Below are 16,533 nucleotides of genomic sequence, written 5' to 3'. Positions count from 1 at the left end.
TTTGCCCTTCTTCAGCGGGTCCCCTAACAATTCCGGGTCCTAGGCACAGGCCTACTGGGCCTATCCTTTAATCCGGCCCTGTTCATAGGGGAAATAGGAGTATGTAAGAATACTAGTCCTGTTGTCCTCAGAAAACCCACTACAGTGAGTAACCACTTTCTGAGAGGACAAGCAATATTTAGTTTCTCACATTTGGGAGTCACTAGCTACCAGGCTCACCAAAAACAAACAGAAACTTGTAATAACAAGGCCAGCCAGAACCAATAATAGTAGTAAAATGAACAGGCCAGTTGTAAAAGCTGCAGCCTGGAAAAGAACAGTGGAGCTGGATTCCAAATTTCCAAGTTTATTATGATTCTGCCTATCAATAAAAATATCTAAGTGGCTTATGTACTATTAATAAGGGTTTGGTGTTCATGGTGAGAGGAGGAGGATAAAACTACAAAATCTAAGAGGCTAGCACAATAGATTAGACCCTGTGTCCAGGCTGCTCACAAAGCTCATGTCAAGATAAAGAAGAGCTATCAGATGTAAGCATCCAAGAAAAAATTTTGAATTCAACTTTGAATTTTTCTAGGCATGTCTGGAGCATCTTCCATAGCTAGGGTCCCTATACGGGTGTAGGTCTAGGATAGGGGTAGGCAACAAAGGCCGCAATCCAGTTGGGTTTTCAGGATTGTCCCAATGAATATGCATGAGATCTATTTGCATGCACTGCTTCCACTGTATGGAAATGGATCTCACGCATATTCATTTGGGAACTGCTAGAATCCTGATTGGATTGTCGCCCTTGTTGCCCACCCCTGGTCTAGAAGAAACTCATGAAAGGATGGTATGATGAGTCAGTTCTGTTGCAATGAACTAAGTGCTCTAAGGGGGCAGTAAAGAGTCGGGAGAGGTATAATGGTGCTCCTACATGAGGAATCTTGAAGGCTCGAAATAAAATCTTGTAAGTGATGTGGTGAGAGGTTAATGGGCTGCTTTAAAGAACAAAGTGATGTGATCATATTTTCGATGTCCAGTGATTAATTTGATAGCTGGGGGGAGGGGGTTCTTGGGGTTTATTTGTTTTATTTTTAAATCATTTTTATTGAAAAATTTTCATATTAAAAAAGAAAGCAGTACAAGAGATAACAAGTTTACATGGCATGAAAATAGTAGTACCATGGTTAGCGAGCATAATTTGTTCCAGAAGCATGGTCGTAAATCAAAGTGCTTGTATATCAAATATCAAAGCGAGTTTCCCCTTAGGAAATAAGGGAAGCTTTCTTGATTGGTTCCCCTCCCCTCAGGCCACCAGCGCTGCTTGCTTCCCCCCCCCCCCCCCCCCCGAAGCCACTGGCACGCTTCTACCCAAGAACTGGCATAGCCCCCCCCCCACGAGAACCGGCATCGCCCACCCAAACCCTTACCCTCGTTCTGGCACCAACCCATAGGACATGCCAGTGCCTGAAGATCCTGCAGATCCTGCCTCTTGCTGCTGGGCTGGACCTTGAGCATCTGCGCATGCTCAAGGCCTTCTGGCTCCCGCTCTCCCTGAGAATTTTGGAGAATGAATGGATTAGAGTGAGAATATGTAGAATCAGTATTAGTGTATATTAATAAATCATCTGTATGATAAATTGGCTCAATCTGAAATTAAATTAACACCAATAGTACTAGAATTTGAACATAAAGCTATTGCTAGCGGTTTAATCTTCAAATTAACCCTCCTTTTACAAAACCATAGCACAGTTTTTAGCACCGGCCACGGCGGTAACAACTACAATGCTCATATAAGCATCAGAGCTGTTACCTCTGTGGCTGACGTTAAAACCACATCACAGTTTTGTAAAAAAGGGGGGGGGGGGGTAAATAAAGAGAGGGGAAAGGGGGCAACTTTGCCTTGTTCCTCTGGTCACAGATAAGGCATCAGGGAGCATAATGTTTACAAAAAATTTTGCTTAGGATTCATATAAAGAATATTAATCATTTTGATAAAATGTAAGCCTAAAACAAACCATTTTAATACTTGAAAGAGATAAGACCATTCAACTTGATCAAACTCCTCAGTGTCCAGAGAGAGTGCAACATAAGGAGAATTCAAATTTTGATCTAGGGAATATATATTACAGAATGGTTTTCAGTTATTTGTAGTTGACCTTTGACATAAAACCAATTTTGTCTTTGTAATTAGGTGGGGGAGTACTGGCTAATATAATTGAGATTATTTTTGCATATATTTTGCTGTCTAGGTTAATGAGAAAGATATGTCTATAGTTGGCAATATTAGAAGTATCCTTACCAGGTTCAGGCATTATAACTGTTTTAGCTTTTTTTTTTTTTTTTTTAAATCTTTATTCATTTTCAAACTTACAATAAGTATGACAATATATTCAAACAAATTAACAATAAATATATCACTTAATAATCATCAGTGGTACAAATGATATGCTCTTATCTCCCACCCTTTCTTATCATATAATCAAATACCTTGTACGATTTGTAATAATAAATTACCCTCCCTCCCCCCTCACAATTGAACTTGTAAACTCAAGGGAAAAAATGTCATCTAATCATTACAATATTTTGTTAATGGCTCCCACACATCTTGAAATTTCTTAAAACACCTTTTCTGTATTGCAATAAATCTTTCCATTTTATATATATATGACATTGAGAATTCCACCAAAAATTATAATTTAATCTACTCCAGTTCTTCCAATTATAAGTAATTTGTTGAATGGCAACCCCAGTCATAATAAGTAATAATTAGTTATTATTTGAAGAAATCTGACTTTTTGTTCTCACTGCCATACCAAACAGCACAGTATCATATGACAATGCCACTGGATTATCTAATAAACTATTAATTTGGTCTCAAATTGATTTCCAAAAAGCTATAACATATGGACAATAGAATAACAAATGATCTAAAGACCCTGCTTCAAGATAACAGTGCCAATATTTATTAGACTTAGAGCTATCCAATTTTTGCAACCGAACAGGGGTCCATAATGCTCTATGTCAGTGTTCTTCAACCTTTTTACACCTATGGACCGGCGGAAATAAAATAATTATTTCGTGGACCGGCAAACTACTAAGACTGAAATTTTTTTTAAAAAACCATCGCCGCCCCGTCCCCGCAAGCTCGGTCCCACAAACCATCTGATCCCATCCGCACAAGCCTCAAATAGTTATAATTTTATATTGAACATATTTTATTAAAGTATAAATAGAAACAATATTCTATACAATTGTCATTTTATAAATACAAATAATACAGGGCAAAATCAACAAAACCCCTGTCTCCCCTCCCCTTCACATATATCCCCTCTACTATCAAGAAAACTGAATAAGCCAAATTATTACAGAATGCTACACAAATATCAAGTAACAGAATACCACAGTCACACATGACAGGAATGGTGTTAGGGGAGTGGAACTAGGGCAACTGCCCCCTGGTCAGAGAGAGCCCTAAGCCATCTGGAAGCTAAAGAAGCACTGCCTGAGCTTTGCACTCCCCAATTATGTCTAGCAAGATACATATTTCAAATCTGATATATTTGAATCACAAGATAGAAATAAAATTATTTTTTTCTACCTTTTGTCGTCTCTGATTTCTGCTTTCATTGCCTTTTCACTCTCTTCCAGCCAGTGTCTGCCCTAAGAACATAAGAATTGCCACTGCTGGGTCAGACCAGAGGTCCATCATGACAAGCAGTCCGCTCACGCGGCAGCCGCAGCCCTCTGGTCTAAGACCAGCACCCTAACGGAGACTAGCCCTACCAGCGCACGTTCTTGTTCAGCAGGAACTTGTCTAACTTTGTCTTGAATCCTTGGAGGGTGTTTTCCCCTATAACAGCCTCTGGAAGAGCGTTCCAGCTTTCTACCACAGAACTTCCTTACGTTTGTATGGAATCTATCCCCTTTCAACTTTAGAGAGTGCCCTCTCGTTCTCCCTGCCTTAGCTACTAAGTCTATTCCCTTCAGTACCTTGAATGTTTCTATCATGTCCCCTCTCAATCTCCTCTGCTCAAGGGAGAAGAGGACCAGTTTCTCTAATCTTTCGCTGTACGGCAACTCCTCCAGCCCCTTAACCATTTTAGTCGCTCTTCTCTGGATCCTTTCGAGTAGTACCGTGTCCTTCTTCAAGTACCAGTGCTGGACGCAGTACTCCAGGTGAGGGCGTACCATGGCCCGGTACAGCAGCATGATAACCTTCTCTGTCTCTTCAGTCCAGCATCTGCCCCTTCCATTCACTGTCTGTCTTTCCCTGCCATCTCTCCTCCTGCCCCCCTCACCCCCCAATTTGGTCTAGCATCCATCATCTTCCTTCTGTTCCCCTCATGGTCTGGCATCTCTATCCTTCCCTCCCCCCTGTGGTTTTTAGCATATCTCTCTTCTCATTTCCTCCACTCAGATCTGATCATTCTCTGCTCTCTCTTCCCTTTTCTTCTCTGGTCTTCCTTCTCTATTTTCTGCCTCCATCTAAATTAAATTCTTTATTACTATTTAGTCCCGTTTCCCTCTTTTCACTGTGTCTACGCACAGCTTGTCACCCCTTTCCCTCACCCCTCCATTATCTTACTATTTTCTTCCCCCTTTATTTATCTCCTCCTTCCATCCAGTATGTGTTCTTTCCCCACTTCCATTCAGCATCTGCTCTCCCCTCTCAACTGACATCCATCTGCCTTCTGCTCTCTCTCCCTTCTTCTCACTTCCATCATCTGTCCCCTTCTCTCTCTCTCTCATCTCCTCCATTCCATCATCTGCCCCTTCTCTCTCTCTCTCCCCCCCAACTTCCATCATCTGCCCCCCTTCCCCTCACTTTCTTTCCCCTGAGGGTGGCTCATATCACAGGGGAAGCTTTGGCCGAGCAGAACCGCTTGATTGACAGTGGAACTTACTTGATTGATGTCGATGCTGGGGCCCGTTGCCGTTTGAAGGAAAAAAAAAAGGTGGAAAAAAGGGACCTGCAAAGGCGAGAGGAAGGGAAACCTCCAGGACAGCTGCTCTTTGCCCTCCTTCAGCGGCCCAAGAGTTCAGACCAGCAGCGGCAGCTCTGTATGCTTTTAACTTCGGCACAGAGCTGCCCCTAATCAATAGTTTAGCGCGGTTTCATGAAGCAGCCTCGGGGCCTTTGATAGCTGGCCCGCTTCGATGATGCGATGTGGGCCGGCCTAGCAAAGGCCCCGAGGCTGCCTTATGAAACCGCGCTAAACTATTGATTAGGGGCAGCTATGTGCCGAAGTTAAAAGCATACAGAGCTGCCGCTGCTGGTCTGGAGGTGCGAAGACAAGGCAGGAGGCAAACGCGGTGGAAGGCAGGAGTCCCGGCACAGCGACTGCAACAGGAAGTTGCAAGTCAGCTGACACCGGCCTTTCGTTGCGGCGGGGACCGAATCCTTCGCGGACCGGCAAGATTTTGTTTGCGGACCGGCACCGGTCCGCGGACCGGCGGTTGAAGAACTGTGCTCTATGTAACAGCAAAAACCATGTTTGTCTCATAGATGCTGACATTGTACATCTCATCCTCCAAGTCCAAATTTGTGTCCATTTAGACACAGAAATTTGATGTTTAATCTCTATGCTCCAAATGTCTCTCAGACCAGTGTTAGGGTTTTTTGTTTTTTTTTAAATCAGTCCAATTAACAATTTATACCACTGGGCAGCCTGGTGACCCAGGAAGTCCACCTGAAAGCATAGGAACTCCATACTATATTAATCATTAAGGTTTTTTCCATTCAGGGAACCCCACCTGAATGGCCTGCTTCAATGGCAACCATCTAAAACTTTCTGATTTAGTGATGCCTTATTTATGCTGCAATTGTGAAAACTCAAGCACTATACCATTAGAGATAACATCATCCAATAAACGTATTCCTGCTTTCATCCAATGCTTCCAGGCGACCTTTTCTCCGCCTTTTTGAATCTTGGAGTTTAGCCATAAAGATTGATTTGTAGATTTATAAATTGGAATAGTTGTTAAATTACTTACATAACGCAATGTTTTCCATATATCAGCTAATATTTTATTATCTTTACTGTATCTAGGCATTTTGATACGGAGTATATGACAAACGCGTATTGGAGACATGAGTTGCCATTCTAACCACATCCAATCTGGGAGTTTTTCCATGAGCTCTGGGAGGACCCAATACATACCCTGGCGCAAAATATAGGATTGATGATACCTATAAAAATTGGGAAAAATTTACCCCTCCCTCTGAAATTGGCCTTTGTAAAGATACCAAAGCAACTCTAGGAGTTTTACCCAGCCAAATAAATTTTATAAGAATGCTATTTAATTTTTTATAAAATAAACCAGCAACATACCCATCTGATAACAAACCACAGGCAAAATCATCATCTTGATAGTTTGGACTCTCCCCCACCACGAAAGATGTAAAGGATTTCAATGCACACACATTTCTGTTACCTTCTGTAATAAAGATTTTTCATTTATTTTCATTGTTTCTTCTAGTGTATTTTTAATCCAAATGCCTAAATATTTTATTCCATCCTCCTTCCAAAGAAAGGGAAATCAATCAAATAAACCTTTTGTACAGTGGACATTAAGTGGAAGAATTTCTGATTTACTCCAATTTATCTAATAACCTGAAAATTTCCCAAATTTTTCAATCAGTTCAAGTAAGCAAGGAATGGTTGTCTCAGGATTTTTCAAATAGAGCAATATATCATCCGCATAAGCAGAGACCTTATATTCACGATCTCTATAAGGAATACCCTATATCTCCTTCTCTTGCTGAATCGCTAATAACAAGGGTTCCAATACGATATCAAAAAGCAAAGGAGATAAGGGACAGCCTTGTCTAACCCCCCTCTGCAATCTAAAACCTTCTGAAAAATTATTATTAATGTACAGTTTAGCAACAGGGGAGCTATACAATGTTTGAACCATTTGTATAAATCCTGGACCAATACCAAACCATTCCAACGCTTGATACATGAAGGTCCATTCAACTCGATCAAAGGCCTTCTCTGCATCCAAGGATACAGAAAAAGCCGGATCATCTAAGGCTTTTGATAAATTTAACATATGCAAGGTCAGCCTAGTGTTGTTAGAAGGATGTCTTTGAGCAACAAATCCTGATTGGTGCATTCCAATAATAAAAGGGAGAGCTTTAGCCAAACGTATCGCCAATGTTTTAGCTAAAAGTTTTCCATCAATATTAATTAAAGAAATAGGCCTGTACTTTGAAACCAGTGTGGGATCTTTATTTGGCTTTGGCAAGACTATAGTTAATGATTCCGCCATGGTACCCGTAATACAACCTTAAGATAGTTGAGTCTGATATAAATTTAACAAATATGGTAATAGGGTAATTTGGAATGATTTGTAGAACTCTACTGTAAAACCATCTCCACCTGGAGCGGATCCAACTCTAAGGGACTTCAATGCTGCTTGCAATTCTTTTATTGATATTGGCTTTTCTAAGCTTTCTTTTATATGCTCAGGAATTTTCAGCCCCTTGATTAATTTTAAAAATTCCATTCCATCCTTTTCTTTATCTAAATAAGGCTCAGAAGAATACAGATCTTTATAAAAATGTAAAAATTGTTTTAAAATAGGACCATTTTGTGAAAAAGCATTTCCTTTTTCATCTTTTATCGCCACTACTTTTGTTTTTTTGCTTTTAAATAATTTGCCAGTAATCTTCCCGCCTTATTTGAATTTGCATAATACAATGCCTGTTGAGAAAATAAATCTTTCCTTATCATTTTAGAAGAAATCTCATTATATTTCTCTTTAGCTTTTAAGAGATCTTGTAATGTAGAGTATTCCCATTTGTCCACCAATTTTGATTTAATATCTTTATATCTTGTTCCAAACTATAAAATTGTTTTTTAATTTGTTTTTTAAATATATGCCGGAAAAAGAAATAATTTGACTTCTCATGGTTGCCTTAAAAGCATCCCACAGCTTTTCCATAGAGATATCTTCCACATTATTAATTTGAAAATAATCATCTATTTTCAACTGTATTTCCTCTATAAAATTTGGTTCCGTCAACAATGTATAACCAAATCTCCATACAGGTCTACTATCCTCTTGGTCAATTATTTTAATTTTAATCCCACCCAACCATGATCAGATAAAATAATTGGATCAATGGAGGCTTGTGTTACTTGCTGAATTAATGCATTTGAAGCAAATATATAGTCTATCCTTGAAAATGATTTGTGAACATGGGAGCAAAACAAAAATACCCGCTCATTAAAATGAAATATTCGCCATATATCTTTCAAGTCACAATTTTGTACCAAATCTAATCCTAATGATTTCATAATTCTGCTAGTTTTTTAGTCCATTAAAGGATCCATAACAACATTAAAATCCCCTGCCATAACTAATTTAGAAGCAGCCAGTGGTAACAACAAATGTTGAAGAGATTTAAAAATTTCAATCTGGTTCAAATTAGGTGCATATACATTGAATAGCGCCATGGTAGTATTTCTCATGCTCATGTCTACATGTATCCATCTTCCTGCAGGATCAGCGGCAATCAACTTAAATGTAGCATTACATTTGTTACGCACTAATATTGCTATACCTGCCTTTTTCTTAACAGCTGGGGCAAAAAAGCAATGTTTTACCCAACCTCCTTTTGGACTCTATAGCTGATAAATGAATCTCCTGGATATAGCATATATCTATATTCTGCTGTTTTAAAAACAAAAGTTTTCTTCCTTTTAATTGGATGGTTGAGGCTATTAACATTTCACGAAAATAATTTAAACTCCTTTAAGATAATTATTCCTATGACACCTAAACTTCAACAAATACATCATCTTATAATTTTCATGCGTAAAACTCTTTTCCCTTAATTTACAATATATAGCATCCTCCCTTTCCCTTAAGTCTATACATTTTATATTTAGAAGTTTACAAAATCCCTTCCCTTCTCCCTCCCATAACCCTCCCCCCTTATATTACGATAACTTGAAGACATAAAGTCAGACCAGCCATCCACCCCCCTCCCAAAGCATCCTACTTCACTATTTCTTTTCATTATACACATCAATCTATATATTACAACCCCCCTAATTCCTTTAATTATATCCCAAACCCATTACATAAAAATCTACATAAATTCATTTTAGTAAAGAAATTTATATTATAAATTACCTTATGTTTATAATATCAATCTAAATATAAAAATACATTAGAATTTCCTTTACCCTTCCTTTTAAAAATAGTAAATTAATTGCAAACCATAAATGCATTACAATATTACAATACATCAAATCTCTTAAAACTAGGAATTCCATTGAATTATAAATTTATAACATTCTTTTGATCCTTCATTCAATATATTAAATAATTTATATAAATTTAATTTTAACTATTCCTCCAATTCATTTTATGTATTCATTTTAGGAAACAATTATATAATAAAGTATCTTATAAAATAAAACTTAAATGCATTATAAAATTTCATTCTATCTTCACTCCATTTATTATACATTTCATATAACTCAACCATTCATACATTTCATTTGTCTATTCATTTAAGGAAACGAATCATAAATATAAATATATTTATAGATGTAATAAAGTATTATTAGAAACCATCCAAAACAATTAATATATTTCTTATTATTAAAATCAGGAGTATGCTATTAAACAAACCTATCATTTCAGTTCTACCTTTGAAAACAGAATGTACGCAAAGATAGAGCAGTATGTCACAATATCAAATCTTCAAGGGCAACACAGCAAATCTTCTCAACATGTACACTAGCGGTCTTATATATTAGTATACAAGTCTGCTTACGGAGCATCTTCAGGGGCCAATAATATTGGAAGCCATTCAATTTTTCTTACTGTCCGTTGTGGTGGCGCCCCAGTACCAAGGGTTAAGCTAAAATACCCATCCAGAGGCTGTATCACTCAGGAGCAGTTCTTCCCCTCAGGACATAATCTCTGAAAACAGCTGTGGAGCGGGTACTTGTCATTTAAAATCTGAAACCTCCTGCCTTCCAAAATAGTAGAAAGAAATGTTCATATCTCTGATGTCACTATAAAAGAGAACTGTAAGAGCCAGAGCCCCAGGCAGCACCAGGGGAGGAAGTGGCATCATGGCCCACTGGAAACTCCATCCGATGAAGCATGCCGACCTCCAACACACTCAAGAGGGAGCCAGATATCACGGAGGGGCCCACAACCACTAACAGCCGTGGGAACAGGACAGGGCACATGCACATCCGACGTGCTCCCGGAGCAAGGCTCACCACTCTCCTCTCACATGAAATCATAGTGGATCCGGGCTAGATAAGTTGCTTCTACATTAGAAAAGGGAGAATTTAGTAAAAATGGAGTGCAGACTAGGCCGAATCCCACCATCATACGTAAGTGGGCGCGGCAACATCCTCTTCCAGCGTCCATAGTAACAATTTAATCAACACCCCACCAGGCCTGAATGACCTGCCGCGTAACCAGGCCCAACCTCTCTAGCAGACACCTGCGGGTGCGGTGACGTCCTCTTCCGGCATCAACAGAGGCAGCGCAATCCATCCACCTCCAGACCTGAACAACTTGCCTCGGAACCAGGCCCAACCTTGCCAACAGATACAGGCGGGTGCGGCGGCGTCCCCCTCTGGCATCAACAGTAACAATGTGCCATAACTGGAGTTCGACGTCCACAGGCAGGAGGACCACACGCCGCTGCCCTGCTTCATGTATCAACAGCAGTGGCTTCAACACTGTACAAGATCTACATTATATCCTTTATTTGGCTTCTCTTAATAACCTCTTCATGTTTTATATAGTTTCCTGTCTTTAAACACCATCCAGGACAGAGAGGAGGGATCAGACTTCGATGACCTCACAAATCCACATTTAGAACTCCTAAACATCAGATTAGTTCTGCATACATTAAATTACATCAGCAGGTATTTTTGTTAAAACTTAGAATCTTCTCCTGTTCTAAAGTACTTCTAATTCCAACAGTTCTAATTCAGTTAAAAGTCTGTTATTTCTATAGTTCTGAATTTTTTATATTTTTCAAGCTAAATTTTTGCTTTTACCATTATTTTAATTCTTAGTTCATGGGTATCCTTAAGTTTTTCTGGGTCTTCAAAGGAATAAAACTTATCTTTATAGGCGATTTTCATTTGTGCTGAATAGAATATTCCATATTTTGCTCCTATTGCTTTTAATGGTTTCCTCAGCTGTAAAAACTTTTGCCTTATTTGAACAGTTTCCTTTGCCAAATCTGGAGTAAAAATCAATTTAGAGTCTTTATATACTATATTTTGTGTTTCTCTAGCCGCTTTTAAAATATCCAAAACATGTTGGAATCATAATAATTTGAATATTACTGTTCTAGGCTTACCTGGATTTTAGGATTTTAGGATTTTTTTTTCCTCCAATTCTATGAGCTCTTTCTATTTCTATTGGTGTTTTAAACCTAAGTGAAAGAACCTTTGGAATCATTTTCTCTAAAAAAGAAATCATTTTTCCTTTCACTTCCTTCTTTTAATCCTATAATCCTCAAATTCTGTTTTCTAGAATGATTTTCAAGATCTATCATCCTCTTCTGCATTACTTTTAACATTTCATGATCTTCTTTATTTTCTTGTATTTGTTCTATTTTTCCTACTCTGTTTTCCATGTTATCAATTCTGTTGGTAATTATATCCAGTTTGCTTTTCATATGATTCATTTCTTTTCTCATCTCCATCAGATTCAAATTTATGTTTTCCAATTTGTTCATAACATCTATAACATCTAATGCATCTATAGATCATGAACTTCCACTTGATGTCTGTGGATCCTCCTTTAATCTTTTGTTTTTTCCTACAGACTTTGTTGTATCTTCTCTTTAGTAGATGTCATCTTTGAAGATTTTCCCACAAACAAGACAAAAACTACAATTATTGAATATCGAATTCTTGTATTAGATGCTCAGAGGAGGGAGCTCAGTCTTTAGCCAGCCAATCACAGCCTCCAGGTTCCGGAATCAACTGTTTTAGCTTTGACAAAAAAAGAAAAAAGCCATCGATTGATCTTTTATTATAGAATTATAAAATATGAATAATATTTCATTAATAAATGTTTTGTAAAATTCTGATGTAAATCCATCTAAACCTAGTGCTTTGTTTAATGGGAAAGTTTTAATTGTTGATTGTATTTCTGTAATTTCAAGTGGGAAGTCTAATATTTCTTTCTATTTGGGTTTTATTCAATGAGGAGTGAGAGTTTAGAAAGAAAAGAATCATCTGAGATGGAAGATGATAAATTTAAAGCATATAGTTTTTTATGGAATTGTTGAAATGAATTGGTAATTTCTGAATCAGAATAAAGGGTTTTATTATTCTGCATCTGTAATATTGGGGTCCTTTTATTAAAGTGCACTAAATGCTGAGGTGCCCATAGAATATAATGGATGCTTTAGCATTCAGCGCATGCTAATCTTTAGCGCATGCTAATCGGTTAGTGCGTCTTAATAAAAGGACCCCATTATTTTTACATTTACCTTTTTAAAATATAAAGCTAAAAGTCTCCCAGATATATTATATTCAGTAATAACGGGTTTTAATTGATTTAATTTGTGCACTGGTTTGTTCAGCAGTTATATTGTCTTCTAAGATTACTAGAGATTGAAATACACCATAATTGGGAAAAGAAGCATATTTGTTTTCTAAATCCTTAATTTCAGTTTCTAAGATTGGTTAATAAAGCACATGTTCTTGCCATCTGATATAAAAACTAAAACTATAGAGCCACAAATAGTTGCCTTGGCGGCATCCCACCAGATACCTTTGTAGAATGGATTGAAGTAGTCAAGGTGACTAATAACAAGAGAGGCACAAGGATATTCATGGCAGAGGGTTGTAAGAGTGTGTATTGAGCAAATCATTCACAGCTTATAGATAAATAATTTAATGACTGCAGAGATTTAAGGGGTAAACAATAGGGAAGTGTCAAGAACACTGGTAGTGGTAACTAAAAGAATAGGTATAGAACAAAGTAGAAAGGGGGTAGTGAATGTTGCAGTTTGACTTTTAATAGAGAGAAGTAATTTTGATTTGCTTGGATTAAGATTAAGTCTGTTGTTAACTAGCCAGTCTGTTAGATCATTAATTTAGCATTCGTTAAGTGATTATGGACATAGTCAGTGAGATCCAAGGTGCAGAGGACCTGGATGTCATCTGCATAGACATAAGTTGTGAAGTCTAATGTTTGTAGAATGGTAAGTAACGGTGCATCCAAGGTGCAGAGGACCTGGATGTCATCTGCATAGACATAAGTTGTGAAGTCTAATGTTTGCAGAATGGTAAATAATGGTGAAAGATATTCATTAGCTAATCTCTGAAGCCCTTTAAAGCATTCCAAATTGCCTGTAACTCTTGAAGATCCCTTAGTTGTAAAGCATTTCTACATGGGTCCCATCCCCCCCACTCCTGAATGGATGCATCCAGTCAGAACTTTCAGGGGTGAAGGAATTTGGCAGGGAAGTTCCAGAGTCAAAATATATCAAATCATCCACTAAAGGGACAACTGAGCCAACTCTGGGGTAATAACATCCACAAGGTTCCCGTGAACCAACACCATTAGACACCCAGCAACCTCAACATCTGCTGAGCTGTGACCTCTTGGCTACTCTGAACCCGAGTGGCGATGGCAACAAGGACATATGGCCATGTCAGAGGCAGACAGGCCCCAGCTTGTACTGTGTCTATCAGGTCTCAAATGTACTCCAATTGCTGTACTGGGAGCAGATGGGACTTGGGTTAGTTGACAATGAACCCTAGTAGCGCCAGCACCTGAATTTCTCTGCATGGACACTTCAGCACCTTCCCCAGAGATGCTCTTGACCAGCCAATCATCCAAATAGGGAAACACATAGACTCCCAGTCTATGTAGCAATAGTGCAATTACAGCGAGGCCTTTGTAAATACTCTGGGAGATGCAAGGCCAAATGGCAGAATGCAATACTAGTAGTAGTGTTTCCCTATTGGAAATCTGGGATACCTCTTCTGACTTGGCCATATCTGGATATGAATGTAAGTATCCTTTAGTCCAGAGAGCACAGCCAATCATTTTTCTGAATCTAGGGAGCCCAGGGAAATCATCCTTAAAACATTTCCTTGACCAGTTATTTGTTCAGGGTACTTAGATCTAAGATAGGAGAGTGAGAACCACACCATCTTCTTGGGCACAAGAAAATACTTAAAGTTCTTTCCCTTCTTCCCCTGGAGGGATGGGTTCAACCACATGGGCCTTCAAAAGGGAGGAGAGTTCCTCTGTGAGCATTTCCCAGTGCTGAGAGTTGAAAATCTATGCTCTTGGTGGGCCATTTGGAAGAGGATGACGCCAACTGACTATCTCCAGAACTCACCAGTCACAGGGTAAAAGGGGCCACCTTTCCAGGAATAAATTCAGTCCCCCCCCCCCCCCCCCCCCGACAAAAGGTTATCCAGGTCAGATTAAGAAAGCATAACTGCAATAAAAGTAGAACCATTCATAAGCTCACCCTCTGCTTTGATTAGGGAGCTGGCTGGGCCTTCTGCTGCTGCTGAGCACAGAAACCAGGAGACTGGAACTGCTGCTGAGGATGGGAAGGAGTGAATTTATACTTTCAAATTAGTAGGAACCTCTTCTATTTCCACCAGAAGATCTCTGCAATGTTGAGCCTGCAGAAGGGGTGGGCCAAAACAAGGACTTTATGGCATCAGCTCTCAAAATGATTATCTCCTTGGCAAGGAATGTTTGCCAGCTTTTCCTGACCCACTAGTTCCATGTCCAAGACATGCAGCCGTAAGAGCACATTATGGAAGAGGGTACACTCCTCCTGCTGAATACTTCTCCAGAGCACAGGACAACCCTAAAGCATACTGCTACTCTGGGAAGGGTGGAGAGGAAAAGAGGAGGAGACTAGGAGCAGCTGTAAGGAACATAAAGGGGACGGCTAGAGAGAGAAAGAAAGCCCAGAGGAGGACAGAAGGGAAGTTGCTGACCCCTGGCTCTTAAGGAGAGCTGGATTGAAGGTAAACCAGAGCAATATTAGAGTGTGGACATTTAAGTCTGTTCTGATCACAAGCTGAACAAAAGAGCTAGAGAGAAAATGAATAAATACCTGGTTGGGCAGGACAGCTGTAGGAACAAACTAAGGGGAAAATTCTCAAATGTTCGCAGTAAAATCTGACAGGCAGTTGTCACGGACACTGCTGTAACAATTTAAAAAAGGAAAATCATTCTTAAACTGCGCATGCAAATGGAAATTCGCCAAGGGTCGCTAAATTTGCATATGCTGATCGCTGGCGATAGCGATCAGCACATGTGCAGAATAAACACGCAGAAAAAACTCCCAAAACAAAAAAAAAAAATTAAAATTGAAGATCAGCAGGAAAGATGCATGCCCACTCCCTCCTGCCACTGCCGTCATGCCCCCAACACCCCGCCGCCCCTTTACCTTGTTTACGCAGGCCAGCCAGGCCTTCCCCTCTCCAGTGCATCCTGAGATGTGCCGGGAAGGAGCCTAGGGCTCCAATTGGCCCAGGTTGCTTAAGGTCCCTCCCTTCTTCCTTACTTCCACTTTTGTGGAGGGCCCTTCTCCAGTCCTCCGGTACCACTCCCAACTCTAGAAAATCATTGAAAAGGTCAGTTAGTCGAGCCACCAGAACTTCCCCATGTTTCTTCAGCACCCTCGGATGTATACTATCCGGCCCCATTGCTTTGCCTACCTTTAATTTAGCTAGCTCCTCACGAACACAACCCTCTGAAAATCAATCAGGGTCTAACCCTACTCCATCCCTATTCGCATTTATCTTCTGCGATCCCACCCCCAGTGCTTCAGCCATGAACACAAAACAGAAATACAGTATTTGTTAAGCAATTCGGCCTTTTCATCAGCTTCTACATATTTCTCCTCTTCACTTTTGAGTCTCACAATGCTACTTTTGCAGTTCTTCCTATCACTGATATATCTAAAAAATCAGTTGTCTCCCCTTTTTACCATATCAGCTATTTTTTCTTCCGTTTGTATCTTTGCTTTCCTGACTACTCGACCAGCCTCTCTTAACTTTTTCAGATATTTTTGCCTGTCTTCCTCTTTCTGCGATCTTTTGTGGTTTATGAAAGCTAACCTCTTATTCCTTACCTTCTCAGCTACCACTTTTGAGAACCAAAGCAGCCTTCTTTTCCTCTTTTACTTACTTACCTCACAAAAAGGTATATTGCTCTTACAATAACTCCTTTCAGTTTTGCCCACTGCATTTCTACTCCATCCAGACAACAAATTCCTTGATGTATTCCTCCATCCGAAAAAAAGTTAGCTTTTTTAAAGTCTAGAACCTTTACTTTTGAATGAGCCCTCTCTATACCCGTTTTAATATTATACCATACCATGCAGTGATCACTGGATGTCAGATAATTACCCACTGTAACATCAGAAACTGTTTCCCAAGATTTTTTTTTTTCACGTGGTTAGGAGCTCAAGCCCAAAATCAAAGAAAGAAAAAAAAAAAAAGCCAAAAAATAAGAAGAGAAGGGAGAGAGAAAGAGAGAGAGAAGTATATATTT

The 16,533-nt window shown here is 39.2% G+C and overlaps 1 protein-coding gene across 6 annotated transcripts in view; it reads right to left on the bottom strand.

Annotated features, from left to right (window-relative positions):
• The window catches only part of DENND11 (DENN domain containing 11), a 256,066-nt gene that overhangs the window by 222,398 nt on the left and 17,135 nt on the right, over positions 1-16,533 (bottom strand). For 2 of the 6 annotated variants that reach the window (XM_033958010.1, XM_033958011.1), the window contains one exon: positions 1,413-1,536. The exons of the other annotated variants lie outside the window; for them this stretch is intronic. In XM_033958010.1, coding sequence (XP_033813901.1) covers positions 1,413-1,536 — 124 coding nt within the window. The remainder of the gene's footprint in view (positions 1-1,412; positions 1,537-16,533) is intronic. 6 annotated transcript variants of the gene reach the window in all.

The sequence above is a fragment of the Geotrypetes seraphini genome, chromosome 9 (assembly GCF_902459505.1).
Source record: "Geotrypetes seraphini chromosome 9, aGeoSer1.1, whole genome shotgun sequence".
Taxonomy (NCBI): Eukaryota; Metazoa; Chordata; class Amphibia; order Gymnophiona; family Dermophiidae; genus Geotrypetes; species Geotrypetes seraphini.
Note: the sequence above shows the minus strand (reverse complement) of the source record. Positions and strands in the feature narration are given on the sequence as shown.